We start from the raw sequence: 19,319 nt of genomic DNA, 5'->3' as shown, positions 1-19,319 counted from the left end.
TTATGGAGAAGACAATTTTGAAAGGCACATCATGTTTAATTAACAAAATACCATCATTATCTTCTGTAGAAGGAAGTTTCCATAACACCGAGTCTCACAACTGTTCAGTCCTGAACAAAGCACAGAAACCTTATATTAATTATAAACTGTTTGACCAATTGTTCAGGCTAACTATCTCTTACAACTTAAATTCTTATCTATGCTTAGCCACATGACTTGGTACCTTACTTAGTGAGGTACTCTCATCTTGCTTCCTCTGCATCCAGCTGATGACTGACTCTTTGCTTTTCCTCTTCCCAGAATTTTCCTAGTCTGGTTGACCATCTAGATTTCCTGCCTGGCTACTGGCCAAAGAGTGTTTTATGAAACCAATATGAGTGACAAATCTTTACAGGGTACAAGAGCATTGTCTCTCAGCATTCTTCCCTATTAGAGCTTACAAACTTCCCATCGAAGGAGTTTATACCATGTTTACTGTACAGGCAGGAATTTTCTCCTGTAGAGGAAGCAATAAATTCAATCAGAAAGCAGTTGTTTATTCCTGTAACAGATTTATCATTGTTGAACTACTGGGTTCATATCACTTGTCTTGTGAATAGTGCTGCATACAGGTGCACAACTGAATTTGAGCATTGATGACAATTGTCCCCAAGAAGCCTGTATAATATTTTATTAAAGTCTGAAGGCTAGACAGCAAAGAAGGGTTCAGCCCAGTTCCAGTTTTATTTCTTTATGTCATACAACCCAGGCAGGTGGGGTCTTCATCAATAAGATCTTATCCATCTAGTTCTGGTATTTAACCAAGACCAGTGGCAATTGCCCATATAGTTTATGGACCAACAACATGGAGATGGGAGCACTCTTGGAACTGGGATTTTCATTTAATAACACTTAGCTTCTGGGAGCAACTTCATCTACCTAAACAGGATACCATCAATAAAAGCTCATTTTTAATTATATTTCCTTATGATATTTTCCTACAACTTACTTTCATCTGACCATCTGCCCCATGTAGTTCTGTGGTCCGTTCTTTGCCTTTGTCCCGCTTTCCAACATCTGGCCTTTCATACTTGTATTTTTATATTCTACTACCTTTCTTAAATATCTTTCCTGCTCATTGGCCTCTTTTTATTATTTAGATTTTTATCCAGTTAGGAAAAACCCCAGTTTCTTATGGTGTCTAATAAGTATAGTTTAAGGTAAGATTCTCAAAAAACTAAAGTATAGCATATCATACTATTTCAGTCTCAGGTACATAAGTTGGAACACATTTATCTCCTATCGAGATTAAATGGCATTTTGTCATAAAACTTCTTGTAAAAAACATTAGAAATAATAAAAGTAGTTAGTAGGCATTTTATCCATACTGAAAGACTCATAATAATATGCTTTGAGTTACTGTTTATTGCTTATCAGAATGTATATCTCATAAGCTTTGGTAGACTCTATACTTTTAAATTTGCTTAGAAAATATTTTGCATTAGGACCGAAACCTAGTGCCATTGTCCTTGGCTTCTCATCAGAGGAATTTGGACTGCTCTTTAGTATCGAGAGGGAGGGGGAATGGAGTGGGGGGAGGAGAAGAGGAGTGGGGATAGGGGGAGGGAAGTGGGGGGAGGGGGCAATATTTGGGAGGAGGGGAGGGAAATGGGAAACGGGGAGCAGGTGGAAATTTTAATTAAAAAAGAATAAAAAAAAATTTAAAAAAAAAGAAAACCATTGGCCCAGAAAAAAAAAAAGAAAATATTTTGCCTGTTATCAAGTAATAAAATATATTTAATCGCAGCCTCCATCCTTAAAAAATCATGTTCTGCTTAGAGAATTGCATTTGGATGACAACAGCATCTTAAATGCGGAAGTACTTTCTTCGTGTTGGCTGCCTCTACTACAAGATCTTAGTATCTCTCAAAACAGGTAAAGATATATTTTATTTTAGGAATAGTTATTTAAAATTGCTATATGATGTACATAAACTAGAAAACTTGGGATTTCTGAAATTAAATCAGGATGCATCAAAATAAATCAGTACACAGGATACAGATATAACTATCTAGAGGTTTAAAAACTGAAGTGGCTGAGTTACCCGACACATTCAGTAAACTTTTTAAGTTTATTCTACTTATTTTGTTTTCCCTCAAAAATGTACTTGTAAGCCGGGCGATGGTGGCACACGCCTTTAATCCCAGCACTCGGGAGGCAGAGGCAGGCGGATCTCTGTGAGTTCGAGACCAGCCTGGTCTACAGAGCTAGTTCCAGGACAGGCTCCAAAGCCACAGAGAAACCCTGTCTCAAAAAACCAAAAAAAAAAAAAAAAAAAAAAAAAAAAAAAAAAAAAAAAAAATACTTGTAGAAACATCTCAGGGAAGTCTTGTTTATGTTTATAAAGAATTAGTCTTCAAAAAATATAAGATATAGGAAATTTAATACAGAGGGATGCCTCACTCTCTCAAATGTTATTTATTAAGTCATAAAACAATGGTTTTTAAATCTTCTGTCAATTTGCTTTTCTTTTGTAATTGCTAAAATGGATTTAAATTTGAATTCCACAGGCATGTAAAGGAGTAACACTTAAAATGTCTTAACATTAATATAAACTGAGTACCTGCATCTATAGGCACATTAGAGCAATCAAATACCTAGATCATTGGACTGAATTATTGTGTAAAGTCAAAATATCACAATAATGTGTGTCATTTTTTTCTCTCTGTGCTTAATGTTTTATTGAAAGATATTCAATCTAATATGATTAATTTATTAACCACAGATGTGGAGAAAGATGGTTGAACTACTATAACAAGAAATTAATTTTTTTGAGTTACAAGATGTTTACAAGACCAGTGAGAAAGGACAACTGTGTGCTCGCTGATAAACCATAAAATACTTTCTCTCAGTCTTTGCCAAGGAGTGTTCATATTTTAAGCACGTGTGTATCAAATGATTTAACCCAGAGCTATTAGTCTTTGAAAATAAAAAACATAAATATACATTTTAAAGTCAAATTACATTGTTGTAATCATATCTAAATTATGAAATCTGACTTGCATTTAACAGAACATTGTTTCAATTTGAAGTAAGCTCCTTCAAGTGAAACTACATATGTACTTTGGACCTGTATGAGTACGTAGGATCTTTGATCTTTTTATAAAAATATAATCAAAAATGAAGTGATCAATTATGAATTGGACACAGGTAGTAAACCATGCACAGATGAGCACAATACACATATTTGACAGAAGTAGTTCTCAAACTATATTTCTCACACTAGAAAATATTTATATTTTTGGGAGGCAGAGGCAGGCGGATCTCTGTGAATTTGAGACCAGCCTGGTCTACAAGAGCTAGTTCCAGGACAGGCTCCAAAACCACAGAGAAACCCTGTCTCAAAAAAAAAAAAAAAAAAGAAAAATGCCCTTAGTTATTTGACTGCTTTAAGCCTACAATGAAATATTCTTTCTGTCAAAGTTAAAATATCACAGGTAATGATGAGCTTTGGCTTTATCATTCTCTGATGATATTCCCCTATCAAGGAATTATTCAACTACACCAATCAGTTCCGGGATTTTATAATGATCGTTGAAATAATTTCTCCCAATTTTTAATATTTGTAATTTTGTTTACTTCGATAAAACATTTGTATACTAAGGTGGGGCTTGTTATTTTGAGAGCTATAACATTGAGACGCATATATTATAACCTTTATAAACTTCTTGGAAAAGAAAAATTAAACTTGTATCATGTCTGTACAAAATGTCATTCAGACTAAAATGACAAGCATCATTTGTAATTTTATAAAAAAAAAATAATGCATGTATATACAGCATAAGACTAGAGAAAAAGGGTTCAAGGATGAAGGGGGCAGGTAAGTATGTGGAAATATGTGGGGAACACAGTCAATGTACATTATATACTGATCAAAAAGGAATATACAGTTATTAAATATATGTATAATTATTATTGTATACAACATATAGAATTTTATAATACTATTACTTATTTAAGCATTTTTTATACTATCAAATCCTTTGCATATATCAGCACATTCTGTTAGTAAAGCAGGAGACCTGAAGGCACGCGAGGAAAGGAAATTATTTCCGAATGGCTTATAATCTCAGGACTTAGTCTTTTCTCAGCAGATTTCTTTCTTTCTTTTTTTTCTTTTAAACACTGCCTGGCCCATTATATCTAGCCTCTTCTAGGCTAATTCTCACGTATTAATTTAGCCCATTTCTAATAATCAGCAGGTTTATATCTTTAGCAGTGATGCATGTCACAGTGTTCTGTCTGTGCAGTGTGTGCAGAGCCACATAGCGGGTGTTAAAACTCAGATAGACCAGTTCAGGTTTGTGGTTTGAATCTTTGACATCCCGGTCAGTTTGCATGAAGCAGATTTCTGCATTGTCTAAGACTTACCTTCTTCCCAAGCAAAGCGTTGCTGTTGCCTACCTTCTGCTACCAAGTTCAAGTACCATCCACATAGGGAATGAATGTGAGTCCAATGAATTTAAAATGGAGACATTTAAAATGCGGTTGTATAGACATGGTTGGGATGTCTAATTAGGATACTCTTACATGGTTTATATTTTCTTTGATTTTTGGTAACTATTTCCATCACGAGGAAGAGATTATACATCCACATACCTTCTTTCCGCACAAATGGAACACATAGAAAGAGCAGTATTTAGTGAATATTGTTTGGAATACTTGTTTCATCCAGTCTTCTGTTTTAAATTTTCATTAGGCCATGTGACTGGTTTAAGTTTGACTCGGAGGAGTTCTAACTCGAAGACTCTCTGGCTAGACAAACTGTCCTACTTCCAGTCAGACCCTAAGTGGGGCCAGAGTTGAAACTTACCCATTGGGTGCTCATTGTACAAATCTTTGCTTTTTTGTCGTCTTTGAAAGCTATATCATTTAATGCCCAGGGCTAATGTGACAAGGTCAAGTCGTATTAGGTTTTCACTAATGTCCCTTTGTCTTTCTGGTTTGAATTTTCTTGAAAAAAATATTCATGAAATGTTAGTAAAGGGAAAACCTATAAATGCATGAGTAAAAGGAGTCTATGATCAGATTTCTACCATCACAATGGGTAGTCATAAAGACGCATGAATAGCTACTTTCCTTGATTAAGATAAAAAAAAACAATTCACAAATCATGGTTTTAAAAGAATGAGTATGTGAGTAGATAAAAATGCACATTACAGAGATATTTAACCACATCAGAAATTTAATTGTTTAAAGTGATTTTTTTTTAAAAAAAAGTCATACTGTTTTTAAATTCTGGAATGACATTGCTTATTTTCTCTTGGTGTTTTTAAGTATATGTCACCATGTAGCCTTGAGAAGTACACAAAATATTATGACGAAAAGAAAGTACCTGCATTATGGAGAGTGAACTAATTTACTCGCTATTGAATTTTAGCAGAAAGACATAGATTTAATACTAAAATGTAGAAAAACTACAAACATAATTTTGGTTAAGTATTTTTATGCTATCACTTGAAGAATCAAAATTTATATCTGTAAAATTATCAGGAACATGTTCAGGATGGAAGCACTATAAGATGAAGTCTTACATAAAATAATTATCTATCCACAATGCTTTAATTTTGCCCGTCTTCCTCCTCCTCTCCTTCACCAAACCCCTGCTTCCCTGCCTTTTACTTGTTTATTCTGTCTTCTTCCTTTGTTTCCTGTTACATTCATGTGACATTTAAGTCAATTTTATTCTTAGGTTATACAAAGAGGGGTGTGTAGTTCCAGCTTTTTTTTTTAAGTATTTTTGTTCTACACCCTGTCACCCATGAGACTCTTTTAAAGAAGTGGCAGTGTACAGGATTAGAATGAATGGTTATATTGTGCTTAGGAGTCACGACAGTGAACGGCATTTTCCTCCAGCTTTGTTATTTCGTATAGGTTTCATCAGTAGTATCTTCTTTCCTTCTCCTAATGCAGAACAGGGTAGTACAAGGGTTAGTCTGTGCCAGACACCGTGAGGCTTTTAGCCACAGTGCTGCTGTGTGACCTCTGACCTTAGAATAATAGTTATAATAGGTTTAGACACATACACCCACGCAAGAGAGAGGGAGACAGAAAGATAAAATTAATATGAATTTCTCAGCATTTACTTGAATATATGTATATATATATGTCATATGTTAAGTACCATTATTTCTTGATTGAAATTAAGTTCATATTTCTAATTGTGAACGAAGCACAATACAACGTTAGGTATTTATATTGATAGTAACTCCCTTTAGTCTAAAATATCTTTTAAAGCAACAATAATCAGTTATTTTATTAAAAGTGATTTTTTAAAAAGTTGTCTGTGTATGCATGCACACACCAATATAAGGATAACCTGTTGAGTTTGGTTTTGTTGTTTATATGTAGTATATTGTATACTAAAACTCTGCATTGAACAATGAATAAGGAGAGTAAAGCCTGGGAGAGGCTTAATCTTCTTCCAGCAGTACCTAGTTCCTCTAGATTTTTGTCTGGGAATAGAGCCCTGTAAAATTTTCTCTTCCATGTTAAAACATTCATTGATACTGCCAGCAGTCCAAACTTCTTAGTGGGACTATTAGTAGGAAAAACTTTCATAGTCGATTCTGCCTCTTATATTCTTTCTGAACCCTTTTAGAATGTGATCTGAGCCATAGATTCTGTAGAGGTGGTATAGATGTATTCTTTAGAGCTGGGCTCCTCATGATTTATTTATCATTGCGCTGTGACCAGTGTGGTTCACACACACACACACACATGGACACACACGCACCCCTGAATATTTGTGTGTAACAATAATAAGCAAAGAAAAATAGGCTGTCAACTTGGAGGGGACAATGTAGAGCTTGGAGCTAGTGTAGCTGGGAAGGCCTGAAATAATGAAATGTGGGGGAAGGGGAATGATGACATTTTATTTACATATAAAATAATCCTAGTAACCCCCAAAACCAAGTTTGTACCTAAAAGATTTAGGCCATGTGCTTAAACTAAAAGAGGAAAAACAAATCATGTAATTTCTGTATAACTAGCCTTATAAATATATATAGCAAAATAATAACCAGATAACTACCTGTTTTAAACTGGATCACAAATATATATTTAAGTCCATGGTATTTGTGGCTGTAATTAACAATTCCACGGTAGTTTCTTTCTTAAATGATTCAAAATCTGCCATTATTGTAATGTTCTACAGTAAATTCTCTTTAAAAATGAACTTCGATTTTCCGTAATAGGATTACTTGCATTCTTAATAAATACTGTTATTCAATGTTTTAATTTTACTGCATTGTATTGTACAATTATAAATAATTGTATATAATTTCTTATAATTATATAATTGCATTAGATAAATGAGTTGTACTTCAAACAAAATAACGAGAATATGCATATTAATTTTTTTTAATCATGGTAATATTTTGCTTTCAGTCTAACAACAATTGTGCCACTTTTTCATTTTGTGTCTTTGGAAAAGCTGGATGTCAGCAACAATTGCCTTTCTGGTAAGCCTGGGATTCTATTTCTTTGTTTCTATTAAATTATAGGCTTTTCATTTCTGTTCCAAATAAAGTGAAGAGTTCTTCTGAATACATATGCATTTATATACATGAATATGAGCAAAAAGATTGCTGCTAGCTCTTTTATTCCTGCCTGTTTACCCATTAAAAGTTCGTTAAATCATTATGAATTGAATGAATCCCCCTAAATGTTTTCCCACTTACTCTTCCAGTCAGGCCCTTCCAAACAGCAGCCACAGTCTTTTTTTCCCACCAAAAGCTATAAAAACAATATATGTGCTCTTGGACTTTAGTTGGATCTCTGAGATGATTGACAAGGTTTCATTATGTTGGGTGCAAAATTCTTATGTCATTTATAGAACTATTACATACGTCTTAGCGTCAGGTTTATTGGACCTTTTCCCAAACACTGGATACCTGTGCTACTTTGAATCTTTTCATCCTGCATCATATCCAACACTCTGTCAAGGCCATGCAATGAATTCTCAAAATACATCTCCATCATTCCTGAATTTTCTTCTCTATATGTTTCCCCAGATATCCTAGCCTCGTTTCTAACAGTTTACACTTTAATTCAGCAAAGTAGAATATTGTACTGTCCTTACAGAGGAACCAACATAAAATTATTGAGATCATAGAAAAACTAAAAGGACATATTGTGTGTTTCCTTTCCATCAGATCCTGACTTCACATGTGTATGTCATGTTTGTGTGCCTTTGTATGTACCCACAAGTGTGCATGTATAGTCAGTGTTAGCCTTCTGGGTGAAATCAAGTCTCTACACAGTCTAGATTCACCTATAAGCTTCATTTTTAAAAGTGTAGAAGGTCTATGTGATTGTGTCTGTAGATGTACTTATAAGCTTTAGCATGTTTTATTACTTTATTTTTGGCGCTATAATTTTTGTTCTAGGTATAATATAGCATTAAGTACATTATCTCATCTAGTTCTCACACAGCAACAGAGTCAAAAACTGGATTTTAGAAATGAGTTGTCTGAGTTTGTATAGTTGCTAAGTGGTGGAAACATAATTTTATACTAGTCTATGTTCTACTCAGTACCTCCTCTTTTCTGAAAGCTTGGGGTCTTCAATGGGAAACATTAAGTATCATTTTAATTGGGAAATTGGTGATTTATTTATGCCCAATTATGTTAAAATTATCTATGTAACTTTGCTAATTTTCTTTCATCCTTCCTTTCTTTCTTCCGTCCTTCCTTCCTTTCTTCCGTCCTTCCTTCCTTTCTTCCTTCCCTTCTCCCTTTCCTTCCTCCCTCCCTCCCTCCCTCCCTCCCTCCCTCCCTCCCTTCTTTCTTTCTTTCTTTCTTTCTTTCTTTCTTTCTTTCTTTCTTTCTTTCTTTCTTTCTTCCTTTAGATCTTACAAGTGTCATGTCTTGGTTCAATGCATGCTACTCTCTCCGTGAGCTTTGTCTTACTGGGAACCCAGTCCTTCAGGAAACAAACTGGAGGTAAGGAAACAATTTTAACCGATGAATATCCTATTTATCATTTCTTAGGGCAAAATATGATACCAATTTTCCTTGAAAAATTATTAAAGTTACCTGAATAGCTTAATTTATTTTTGTTCATTATAAAATATTATTATCCTAAAATATTTTCTCACATACAGATGAGTTAATGCAAATTTGAAAGTATGATTTTGACGCAAGTAGTTGATGAGAAGTCCAGTTATCTTTGAATTAACTTGGATTTTGCTTTGCTAGAGAACTAACATTTTCCAGCAACATCTTGTGAGTCTGTGTCTAACTTACTATTTCAATTATTTCTTTCCGAAAGGCAGACTGGTAAAGTAAAACTTACGTATTTCTTACTTAAAAACTGAGCCTGTCAAATTTCAGTTAGATCAATTGTTCTAATATACATTCCATTATCTAAAAGAAGAGATTCATTTATCTAGAGGGTTTAAAATCAAGAAGTCTATAAAATATGGATTTGTTAATGAAAGGACTCAGGCAACTTGGATACAGTTTGTTTCAGTGAACTTTACATAACCTCATGGTACCAACAAAGGGATTAGTTATAGATTTTCCCAATTGGTTTCTTACTTTCATGTCAAGCCAGTGATAACATGCAAAAAAAAAAAAAAAAAAAAAAAAAAAACTGATGTACTGAAAAAAGAAAAAAAAACCTCTTTTAAAACATAATCCAGAGGCAACATTTGAAATCTCCTTTGAGAATTTGTTTCATTGACTGATGATTAATGGCGCTTGGTAAGTGGCAGAATATGCACCAGGAAGTTTTCACTAAATGAAATATTGATTTGGCCCTCGAGTAGGAGGAGCCCAGCTGGAAAAACTAATCTTGAAATCTCACAGTGTTCTTCTACTTTATTCCCTACATTAATCAGCTTTCTCATCTATTCCCCACAAGCTCACATGGCTGACTGCCGAACTTAGGGACAATCCACACACTGTTGTCTTTTGCAGGTCTGAGGACTGCTCCCTTCAAAATTTAAGGAAAAAACCCTCTTCTTCAAATAAGTACACCCATTATGAATTTTGATTATATGTCCCAGAGACTTTAACATATTATTTCTATCTTAAACATCCATGCAAATTTTTACATCGTAAAGAATTTCAAAATATTCTGATTAAAGTGAACTGCTTGAGAACTTTTGTGTGTAGAAGTGAGAAAGATAGCATCAAAATTTGCCTAACATAGAAATTCAAGCTCAGTCTTACCCGAAAATATACTCCCTAACAAAAACACTTTTCCTAATGCTATTCATGTCATTAGCCAGATGCAAAGTATTGATGATAGAAACACTGTTTTGTCCTTTTCTTATCTAGTACTTTCCACACGGACAGCTGCCAAATAGTGACGACTGCAATATTTTGAAATACATCTGACATTTAGTGCTGTGCTTAAAACTACTTGATTTTACTTTGTAAAAACATATTATTTGGTAATTTTATACAATTTATCTGTATTATATTTGCCCCCTTTGCCTCCCAGAATGCAACCACGCCTTCCTACTCACCTATCTTAGTACTCTACCTCCTGCTCCTCCTCTCCTCTCTGTCCCCCCAGATCCTTCCCCTTCTTCTCTTCTTCTTCCTCCTTCTCAGTGTATGTATGTGTTTGTGTGCTGCATACCTCCTCTTGAGTACAGGGCCTGCTCCATTGTATGACTGACTTACCATGGGCCACACCATTAGAAAATACTGTCTCTCAATAATTATCAGGTGCTTATAGCTCCTTGGCTGGGGTGGGATTTTCTGCCCTACACTCCACCCACCATTCAGGGGTACTATCTGGTTTCAGCTTATGCATGCTTTGTGCACACTGTCATAATCTTTGTGAGTTCCCGCATTCAGCTCACCTGTTGTGTCCCGCAAATACCATCCTGGGAGGAACTCACCAATTCTTGCTCTTCCAGTCCTTCGACACCCTCTTCCTAAAAGAGTCCTGAACCTTTTCCAGAGGGGATCCTCCCTATTTTAATGTCTTGATAAGAATTCCAAGCTTTAAGTAATTTGAGAATGTAGAGTTGGTAAACACAGTAATTTTCTCACATTTATTTGATCATATTTTTTCACTAGCAAAACTAAATTTTTATCATGATACATTAATGTCATTAAATAATAGAGCCATACATCTAATTAATTTATATGCTTATAGTCTTCTTTCAATACCTTATATGTACTAGCGATCGTGAACCTTTTATTGTATATGTATTGTTTTTCCCCTTTATTGAAAATAGATTCTTTTCTTATATAAAGTTTCCCCTCCCTCAGCTCCTCTCACTTCCTCCCCAACTCCTGTTCCATCCCGATCTATTCCCTTTCTGCCAGTCATTGGAAAAGAATAGTTATTTATTTTAAAAATGTTCATTTTTAAGAATTTCCTATATAAGTGCTATATTTCAGAACTACTGACCCATACTCTCCTCCCTCCAAATTCTCCCAATCCCCATCCCTCCTCAACTTCATGAACTCTTCCTTTTATGTATATTTAAATATATCCTTGTAAATATGTATATGTCAATATTTAAATATATACCCCCACATATATCTGTATATTTAAAATGGCTGAGTCCATTAGGTATTCCTCATATGTGCATCCACATATATTTAGAATGATCACTTTTGAATTAGATAATCTAAAGAAGATTGATTCCTTTCAGCAACTGTTAGTTGTCTAAATCTTTACATTAGTGGGGTCTTATGAGATTTTCCAATTCACAGTGTGATCTGATTACACAGGTCTTACTTATCTGACATGTTTTTATTTTACTTTATGTTTTGGCTTCCGTTTTTAAAGTTAAAATATCTATAACTTTAGCATTGTATAGTAGTTAAGTTTCTTCTCAGTACATACTTTTGTTTTTAAAAAATACAATATTTGAGTATTTTTTAAAGGAACAAGATTTGTGCAGATACCCAACCCACAATTTACCAAATAAAGTTTTGGTATCGCCAGGCATTGTGTTTTCAATGCATCCCAAACACTACTGATACAATGATTCAATGTCAGTTCTTATGGAGCCATTTCAGAATAGCAAATAGGGATGTTACCTCAATTCCTGCCTTGGGGAGAATATCTAAGTCAAAGAACCAATATGTTAGATTTTTATGGCTATTATAATACCAGTCCAAGTATTATTTCCTTTTGTTATTTTTTCCTCATTTGGCCAGAATGAGACCTGAGGGATGGCTGCTCAAAAAAGCCTTTTAAGGTTTTTCAATTGGTCCAATCAAATTGAATCAAGCCTAATTACTTTCTGGTGAAAGCTCTGCTCAATAACTTGTATTATTTTGTTCAATAAAAATTATTATATTCTAAAATGAATAAACTTTTTAAACCAGTCCTAAGTTATAAGGTATAATAGAAAAATTGAGTTCCTTTTTCTTATTATATATATGTGTGTATATACACACGTATATAATGTGTATATGTATAATATATATTATATGCATGCATTTACATATATAGCTCCTCAAAACAACAGTAGCAAGCCATGACACATTTCATTCCTTCATCTACTCTAGTCCATTCTGAAGAGTAAGATATCACACAGGAATAGGTTTGGTTCTAAAACCAATTAGAACAAATCATTGGTTGTTTTCTAGGAACATAGCCACCCAGCTCTTGAGGTTTAAAGTTGCTAACCCACAGTTTAAGAGCAGTCTATAGACCCATAGTGCTAGTCATAGAATCAGAGCATTTTCTCTTCTATCCTGGAAGATACAGGTTTATTTTTTGTTGCCTTTCATTCTATTTACATACCTTAGATTTATAATTGCAATTAAATGTTACTTTTGTATTGTCATGGCTTGTGGTCATCTCAACTTGGTGCTTCTGTGAAGCCTGAGCAATATGACATTTCATTAGTCATGAATAAAATATTTGCGAGGAAAGAATGTGGATAATTGATAACTCCCTTATATTTTGATTATTATCAGTTTTAATATTCAAATTTTATAATCATTATTATAAAAATGCAAGTAAATAAAGGTACCACACACCATAATTAACCAGAACAAAAGTCTTTACAACCCAGTAAACTTCTACACAGTTAGAATGGGCATTTGGAATAGAAGCTGTGGGACTCCACATTGACTTCCATACTTTCAGTATAAAATATAAACAAGACTATCTGTATTGTAGGGAGAGGGCCCCTTGTTCATCCTGGCTGCCCAGCTAGCTTACACCTGAAACAACCACATAGAAACTCTATTAATTAAAGCACTGCTTTCCCATTAGCTCTAATTTCTTATTGGCTAATTCTTCCATATTAGTTTAACCCATCTCCATTAATCTGTGTATCGCCACATGGCAGTGGCTTACCAGAGATTCTAGCCAGCATCCATCACAGGCAGCGAATTCATGGCGTCTCCCACTCTGCCCTTCTTCCTCCCAGCATTCAGTTCTGTTTTTCTCCGCCTACCTAAGTTCCACCCTATCAACTGGGCCAAGTCAGTTTCTTCATTCATTAACTAATGAAAACAACACACAAACAGAAGGAACTCCTATACCATATATGTATAGATTAAAAAAAAACTGTACCTTGTGGATATAGTCTAAGATATAGAAAAGAAAACAAATATATCTAAGGGGATGAAGAAGGAATGCATGCAGGTCATGCATAAGCTAAAACATTATTTTCCTAGTTCTCAGTCTACCATGGCTTTCTCTTTTGGTTAATAGATAAATGCATAAGGAATATTCAGTCGCAGCTTTATTTAAGAGAGAAAGCTTTCTTCGATTTGTTGATAACCTAATCAAATATTTATGATTTTAATATTTTATTTTAATAGTTGTGAATTGTAATTAGTGCTATGATTGTTGGTATTGAAACACTGCATTCTTTAAATTAAGACAAATAAACATAGCATCTTTAAAATAATGCAAGAAGAAATAGAATATATCATTTACTTAACCACTTGTGGTAAATATAATTTATTAACAATTTTAAGTGTGATAAAAATAAGTTTAGAATGTGTGTACCTAAAAATTCTTATTATGTGATATTTTATGGTTATTTTAAAACATAAGTCTTTATTAAGATTATTAACTTCTTCTTCGTTTCTAATAGGCATTCTATACTTAAAATATTACCAGCTCTGAGAATCCTTAATGGTGACATGTTAAACTCTCAGTCTGATGTCCATATTGAGGAACACTATCACCAAGACCTAGGAGGTTTCTTGGCACTTTGTCAGAACCAACTTGAAGAGTTCAACTTACTAACTAAAAAGTATATCACACAGAAAGAGTAAGATTCTGATTTTCTTCCTGCTTTATTTTAAATAAATAATTTAATGTAAACACATGATTAAATATGTTATGATAATCACAGTGACATTAGTTTGATTACAAGCAGGTTTTCTGGGGCATTTTATTCCTTTACTATTATCTAATAGTCATAAATTTCTTCTTCTCTTCTATGTGTTCAGGGACGTTCTCACTTTGCATGCTGCAGACAAACTCTGCCACTACTATAAGAACTTAATGAAACTCAGTGATGAATGCCGATGTGCACATGAACATGGGGATGCAAGTATCATCAAGAGTCCTGAATCAGAAACCGAGACAAACCATCCAGCCCTTTTAAACACCAACAGCACACTGCAAATCAAGGTCTTTCATTCTCAGGCTGACAAATATAAGGCAGATTTCCCAGATAATGCTGAAAACCTGATGGACGCTGGCTCCAGACCTTCACCAGCAAACTGTGAGGAACCAGTAGGAAGAGGTCAGGAGCAAAATATGACAGAAAAGAATGAACACAGCAGGATACATAGTCCATCCCCTGCAAGAGCCTCGTTCATAGAAATGAAGATGGCAAAATCTCCAATGAGTAATCATCAAAGTAGTGAACACAGTGAAACAAGGTAAGCCCCCCCCCCCCGCCTTTTTTTGTCGATGTTACAGTTACTGTTTGCATGTGTGTCTTAGAAGAGACTTTGGATTTTTAATAGTATTGAGATTGAAAGATTATGAGGACTTTGACATCAGACTAAATGCATTTTCATTATAATATGGTCTGTAGGGTTAGGGAAATGGAATATGGTGGTTTTAATGAAATACCCCTGTCTCAGGTACTTAAATACTGGCTTTCCAGTTGGTGTTGCCTTTGGGTATTTTTAGGAGATATGGCTGACAGGTTGGGATAGATCCTTGGCCCCTGAGATGACTGTGTTCAAGCTTTTCAAACCAAAACAAACAAACTTATCAAAAGCTTGCTCAAGGGAATTATGAGGAATGGAATTTGTTCTCCAAATACTCTTTAAGTCAAACCCAGAAATTCCACAAGAAATTAAGGTAGAATATCTAGCACTTTGATTACCCCTCATGCCTTTATAATTCTTCAATAATCTGCATGAGAAAGGAAACAAATTGCAACTCAGAGAGCCGCTTGTTATTGACAAATTGCTATTGACTCTGAGTCATGTTAGAATTTCCTCATGGGTGTATAAGTGAATATTTTCAAGTGGTCAAGAAGTAAAGAAAAACTACTAAAAACTGCCCAGTGTCCTTCCTTTTCCCATGAATCACGTTAAGAATGACTTTCCCTCTTCCTCTCTGAAGCAACCCAGAGTGATAAGCACCTAACCGTTCTTGCCAAGTCCTTATTGTTCCATACTTTTGGAACCCCTCTTCTGTACCCTTTCGCTCTCCTTATCAATACTCTCGTTATCTAGAAGAATCTCTGTAATATCTTTCATCTTTAGGGAATTAAAACAAAACAAAATTCAAAAAACTTTCTGAAACTAAATAAATCCCTGTCTGAACTCTTAGTTCATGTTCTCTTCCAGAATCAGTATCTATATAATTTTACATTTGTGACAATAATTTACAACACAGAGATTTTGTTTTAATTTTAAGTGACATTTTATATTCTTTATATTCATGTACAGATAACAAAGACATCTTTTATTTTTTCTTATAAGAGTGTTATATTTACATAATTTGTACCCCTCCCTCTCCAACTTCTCCTGTGTCTCCTTTACTCATTGTCAAATCTATAACTCCTTCATTTTTTGTTACACACACACACACACACACATATATATATGTTCATATATGCACTTATAAATACAACTTGCTTTATCCAATTAATATTGTTCACATAACCTATCAGGGACTCAGTTCTGAATAACACTGATTTTCCCTCTATCATCTGTCATCTATTGTCTTTAACTCTTCATCTAGGGGTGGGCTTTTAAGATTATCCTCATTCACAATAGCATACCAAGTGCTGCTGTCACTGTGCTGGTCCTGTATAGGATAGGGCCATATTGTTGAGAGTCCATGAAGAATCTTACCGTCATACATAGAAGACATAGTATACAGCAGCTTATGAAGACCTTTTATTACCGTCTATATTTTCATACATATTAAAGTGGTTTTCTTTTTTTTTCTTCTTCTATTTTTAGTAAGGCAGCTGTGTTAATTCAAACCCAATGGCGCAGTTACATTGCACGCAGACAGATTAATTTTTCTGCAAAAATGCATTCTACCACAACAGAAGTTCTGCAAAATCCCCCCATCAATAACAAGACTACTTCAAATAAAGAAAGGAGAAAAAATATTATGAATATTCAAGAACAAAGGCAGAAGGCCGCTCTCCATATTCAGGTTAATTTCAATCTTTTGGTAGGGGAGTAGTCATAAAAATATTTTACTCCCCTTTCACTCAGTTTTCCTTTATTAGAAAACGTTTCAATGATTTAAAGTTACTTGAATTTCTTTGACACTTGCATAGATTTGCAGGCCAAGGCTAACTGGCAGGTGGCTATGATTCTGCTGACTATCAGGGCTGTAGATAATCGTCCTAAAATCTGAAATATTATGACCACGATTGTGGTTCAAGCTAAACCACACAATGATATTTAAAACTTCGCTTCTTTGTAGAAATCCTTTACTTTCTTGATTTCATTCTATTTCAAGATTTTTTTTTCAGGAGTTGACAAATTCGTTTTTTTTTTCTTTTTATTTATTATTTAATTTTTATTAAAAAATTTCGGCTTCCTCCCCGCCTCCCTTTTCCCCTCTCCCTCCCCCCACTCCCCATGCCCCACTCCCCTCCGCCTCCCTCTCCAGACCGAAAATATTTTATGAGACTATTATAAATTGTTTTGTCTTCTTTTTACTTTTGCTGTAGGTTTATAGTTGATATATAGAGAAACTACTGATGTTTTATACCTTCCCATTTATGATGATCTGTTTTATTTTCATCTTAAGGAGAATTAATAAATAATAAATATATAATAAATATAATAAATTTTGAACAAATGTGCTTCCCATTTCAACAACCCATGTTCCCCTCACCACATTTGTCTCTTAGGTTCATGTGCTCTTTTAATATTGTTACTATAGATAATAACAATATCCTATAAAGTAGCAATATACAAAATTAACCTGAAAGTCAGTAGCCTAAAATGACCATGTGGTTTCTGAACTTGAGTATACATGATTTAGAGACATGAAACCATTCATGCATGTCTGAAATGACACTACCTTGACTGTGACTTATGTATGTGTTCTTTACTGTAGTTTGCTTGCATTTTATTGACAATTTTTAAATTTATGCCAATAAGGGATATTGGCCCATCAATCTCTTTTGTGTTGTTGTTGTGTATTTATTTGGTTTTGATACTGAAGTGATACAAATGCTATACATAAGAAGAATTTAAAACTTTTTTTTCTCTTTTCTATTATGGAACAGTTTGAGGAGTTTGATATTTGTTCTGTGAAGAATATTCATAGAATATTGCACTGAATCCATCTGGCCTTGAGCCTTCTTAAGTTGGGAGATTTTTACTTACTGTTTCCAAGCACTACTGTCTCAATGTAGTATTTGTCAAATCATTTAAAATTTGAGTAGTGAAAGCTAATAATTTGACCTAATTGATAGCTATTATATAAATATATTTTAAAATTATAACAAAAATTTAAAGTTCTAAACATACCTGCTTCAGTTACAACCTCAGAAGTCAAGAAGTGAAATTGAAAGAGAGGAATTCTGGTAATAGAAGGCTTCAATGGTCCCATGGCCTCTAGAAATGGAGGGGAAGAGAAGGGAAAGAAGAATCAATAAAAAAAATATGAATGAAAGAAATCATAAGTTATAATACTACTTTGTATGATAATTAGGAAATTAATAAAGAAAAGAAGGAAGGGAATGAAATATGTAAAATGTTTACTTTAGTAACACCAAGACCAGATTTCAAAATGAATTTTAACTTGATTGATTAGCATATTATTATTTATTCAATGAAGCTTTTCATTAAGTCTGTACTTTAGTTCATTCTTAAAAGCAAAATAAATCAATTTTCAAAATCACCTTAAATAACTTATAGAATATATGAGCTTGAATAACATTATTATATTCTAGTTGTTTCTTATTAATTTACTTTTTTTACAATTATTGTGAGCATACACACAGTTTCAAATTCATATTCAAACAAACGCTGATTGATCAGAGAACTGAAGCTTTGTATTATTAATTTTTGAGACAAGACCTGGACCTGACTGTTAAACTGGACTCACCTCAAGTCTCACCTAGATGTATTGTCTCTACCTCCTAAATAATGGGAAATTGAAGTTTTTGTTTACTGTCATTTAGCATTCATAGACAACCATTTAAAAATTAATTTCATAATTTAGTATTTTATTCTTATATGTAAGCAATCATGCATACATATGTATTTCAATATGTTCATGTACCTCTCAATTGATTTTTATACCTCATGCATCCTAAAGCTCATTGTTGGAAAATATGAGCATCATTTATTATCTAAAGCATTACCGTGCTTGAGGACATAAGTTGGAAAACTTCTTTACGCCAGAATTGTTAAGGGACCTGACTGTTTTCAGCTGCATTATTGTGTGTTGACTTAATTTTTTTTCCTGAAATTAATTTATTTTGGGCCATGATACTACCCCTCCTTATTATGGTCATTTAAATACACTGTTTTTTTAATGAGCTTTGTCTTATTTTAAACCTAATGATTTGAAAATGAGCAAAATTGACCTTTAAAAAATGTCTTTCTTCTTCATTCAGAATGGGTCCTGGAGGAATTGTCAGATAATTGATTGGCTGACCTACATGTGCAGTAGAGGGGAGTGTTAAAGATATTTCTCCACTTACCACAAAGCAAGTCTCTAGAGATGCAGACACATGCGGTCATTTAATTTATCTTGCAATTTTACATGTCACATAAAGTTCAAGAAACAGATTATTGAGCCATTAGACTAAGTTCTAAGATGTTTTATCTTCCTAATGGGATAACACAGAGAAGCTGGTTTAGGGTTTGATCTGTAACCCTGCATAA

At 33.9% G+C, this 19,319-nt stretch overlaps 1 protein-coding gene across 1 annotated transcript in view; it reads left to right on the top strand.

Moving 5' to 3' along the window:
- Window positions 1-19,319, top strand: part of Lrriq1 (leucine rich repeats and IQ motif containing 1) — a 123,819-nt gene that overhangs the window by 32,425 nt on the left and 72,075 nt on the right. Inside the window, exons 14-19 of the mRNA XM_057757912.1 lie at window positions 1,787-1,914; window positions 7,429-7,502; window positions 8,891-8,984; window positions 14,075-14,254; window positions 14,436-14,873; window positions 16,419-16,620. Coding sequence (XP_057613895.1) covers window positions 1,787-1,914; window positions 7,429-7,502; window positions 8,891-8,984; window positions 14,075-14,254; window positions 14,436-14,873; window positions 16,419-16,620 — 1,116 coding nt within the window. The remainder of the gene's footprint in view (window positions 1-1,786; window positions 1,915-7,428; window positions 7,503-8,890; window positions 8,985-14,074; window positions 14,255-14,435; window positions 14,874-16,418; window positions 16,621-19,319) is intronic.

This window comes from Chionomys nivalis, chromosome 25, assembly GCF_950005125.1.
Source record: "Chionomys nivalis chromosome 25, mChiNiv1.1, whole genome shotgun sequence".
Lineage (NCBI taxonomy): Eukaryota > Metazoa > Chordata > Mammalia > Rodentia > Cricetidae > Chionomys > Chionomys nivalis.
This window is presented reverse-complemented; position numbering and strand designations above follow the sequence as displayed.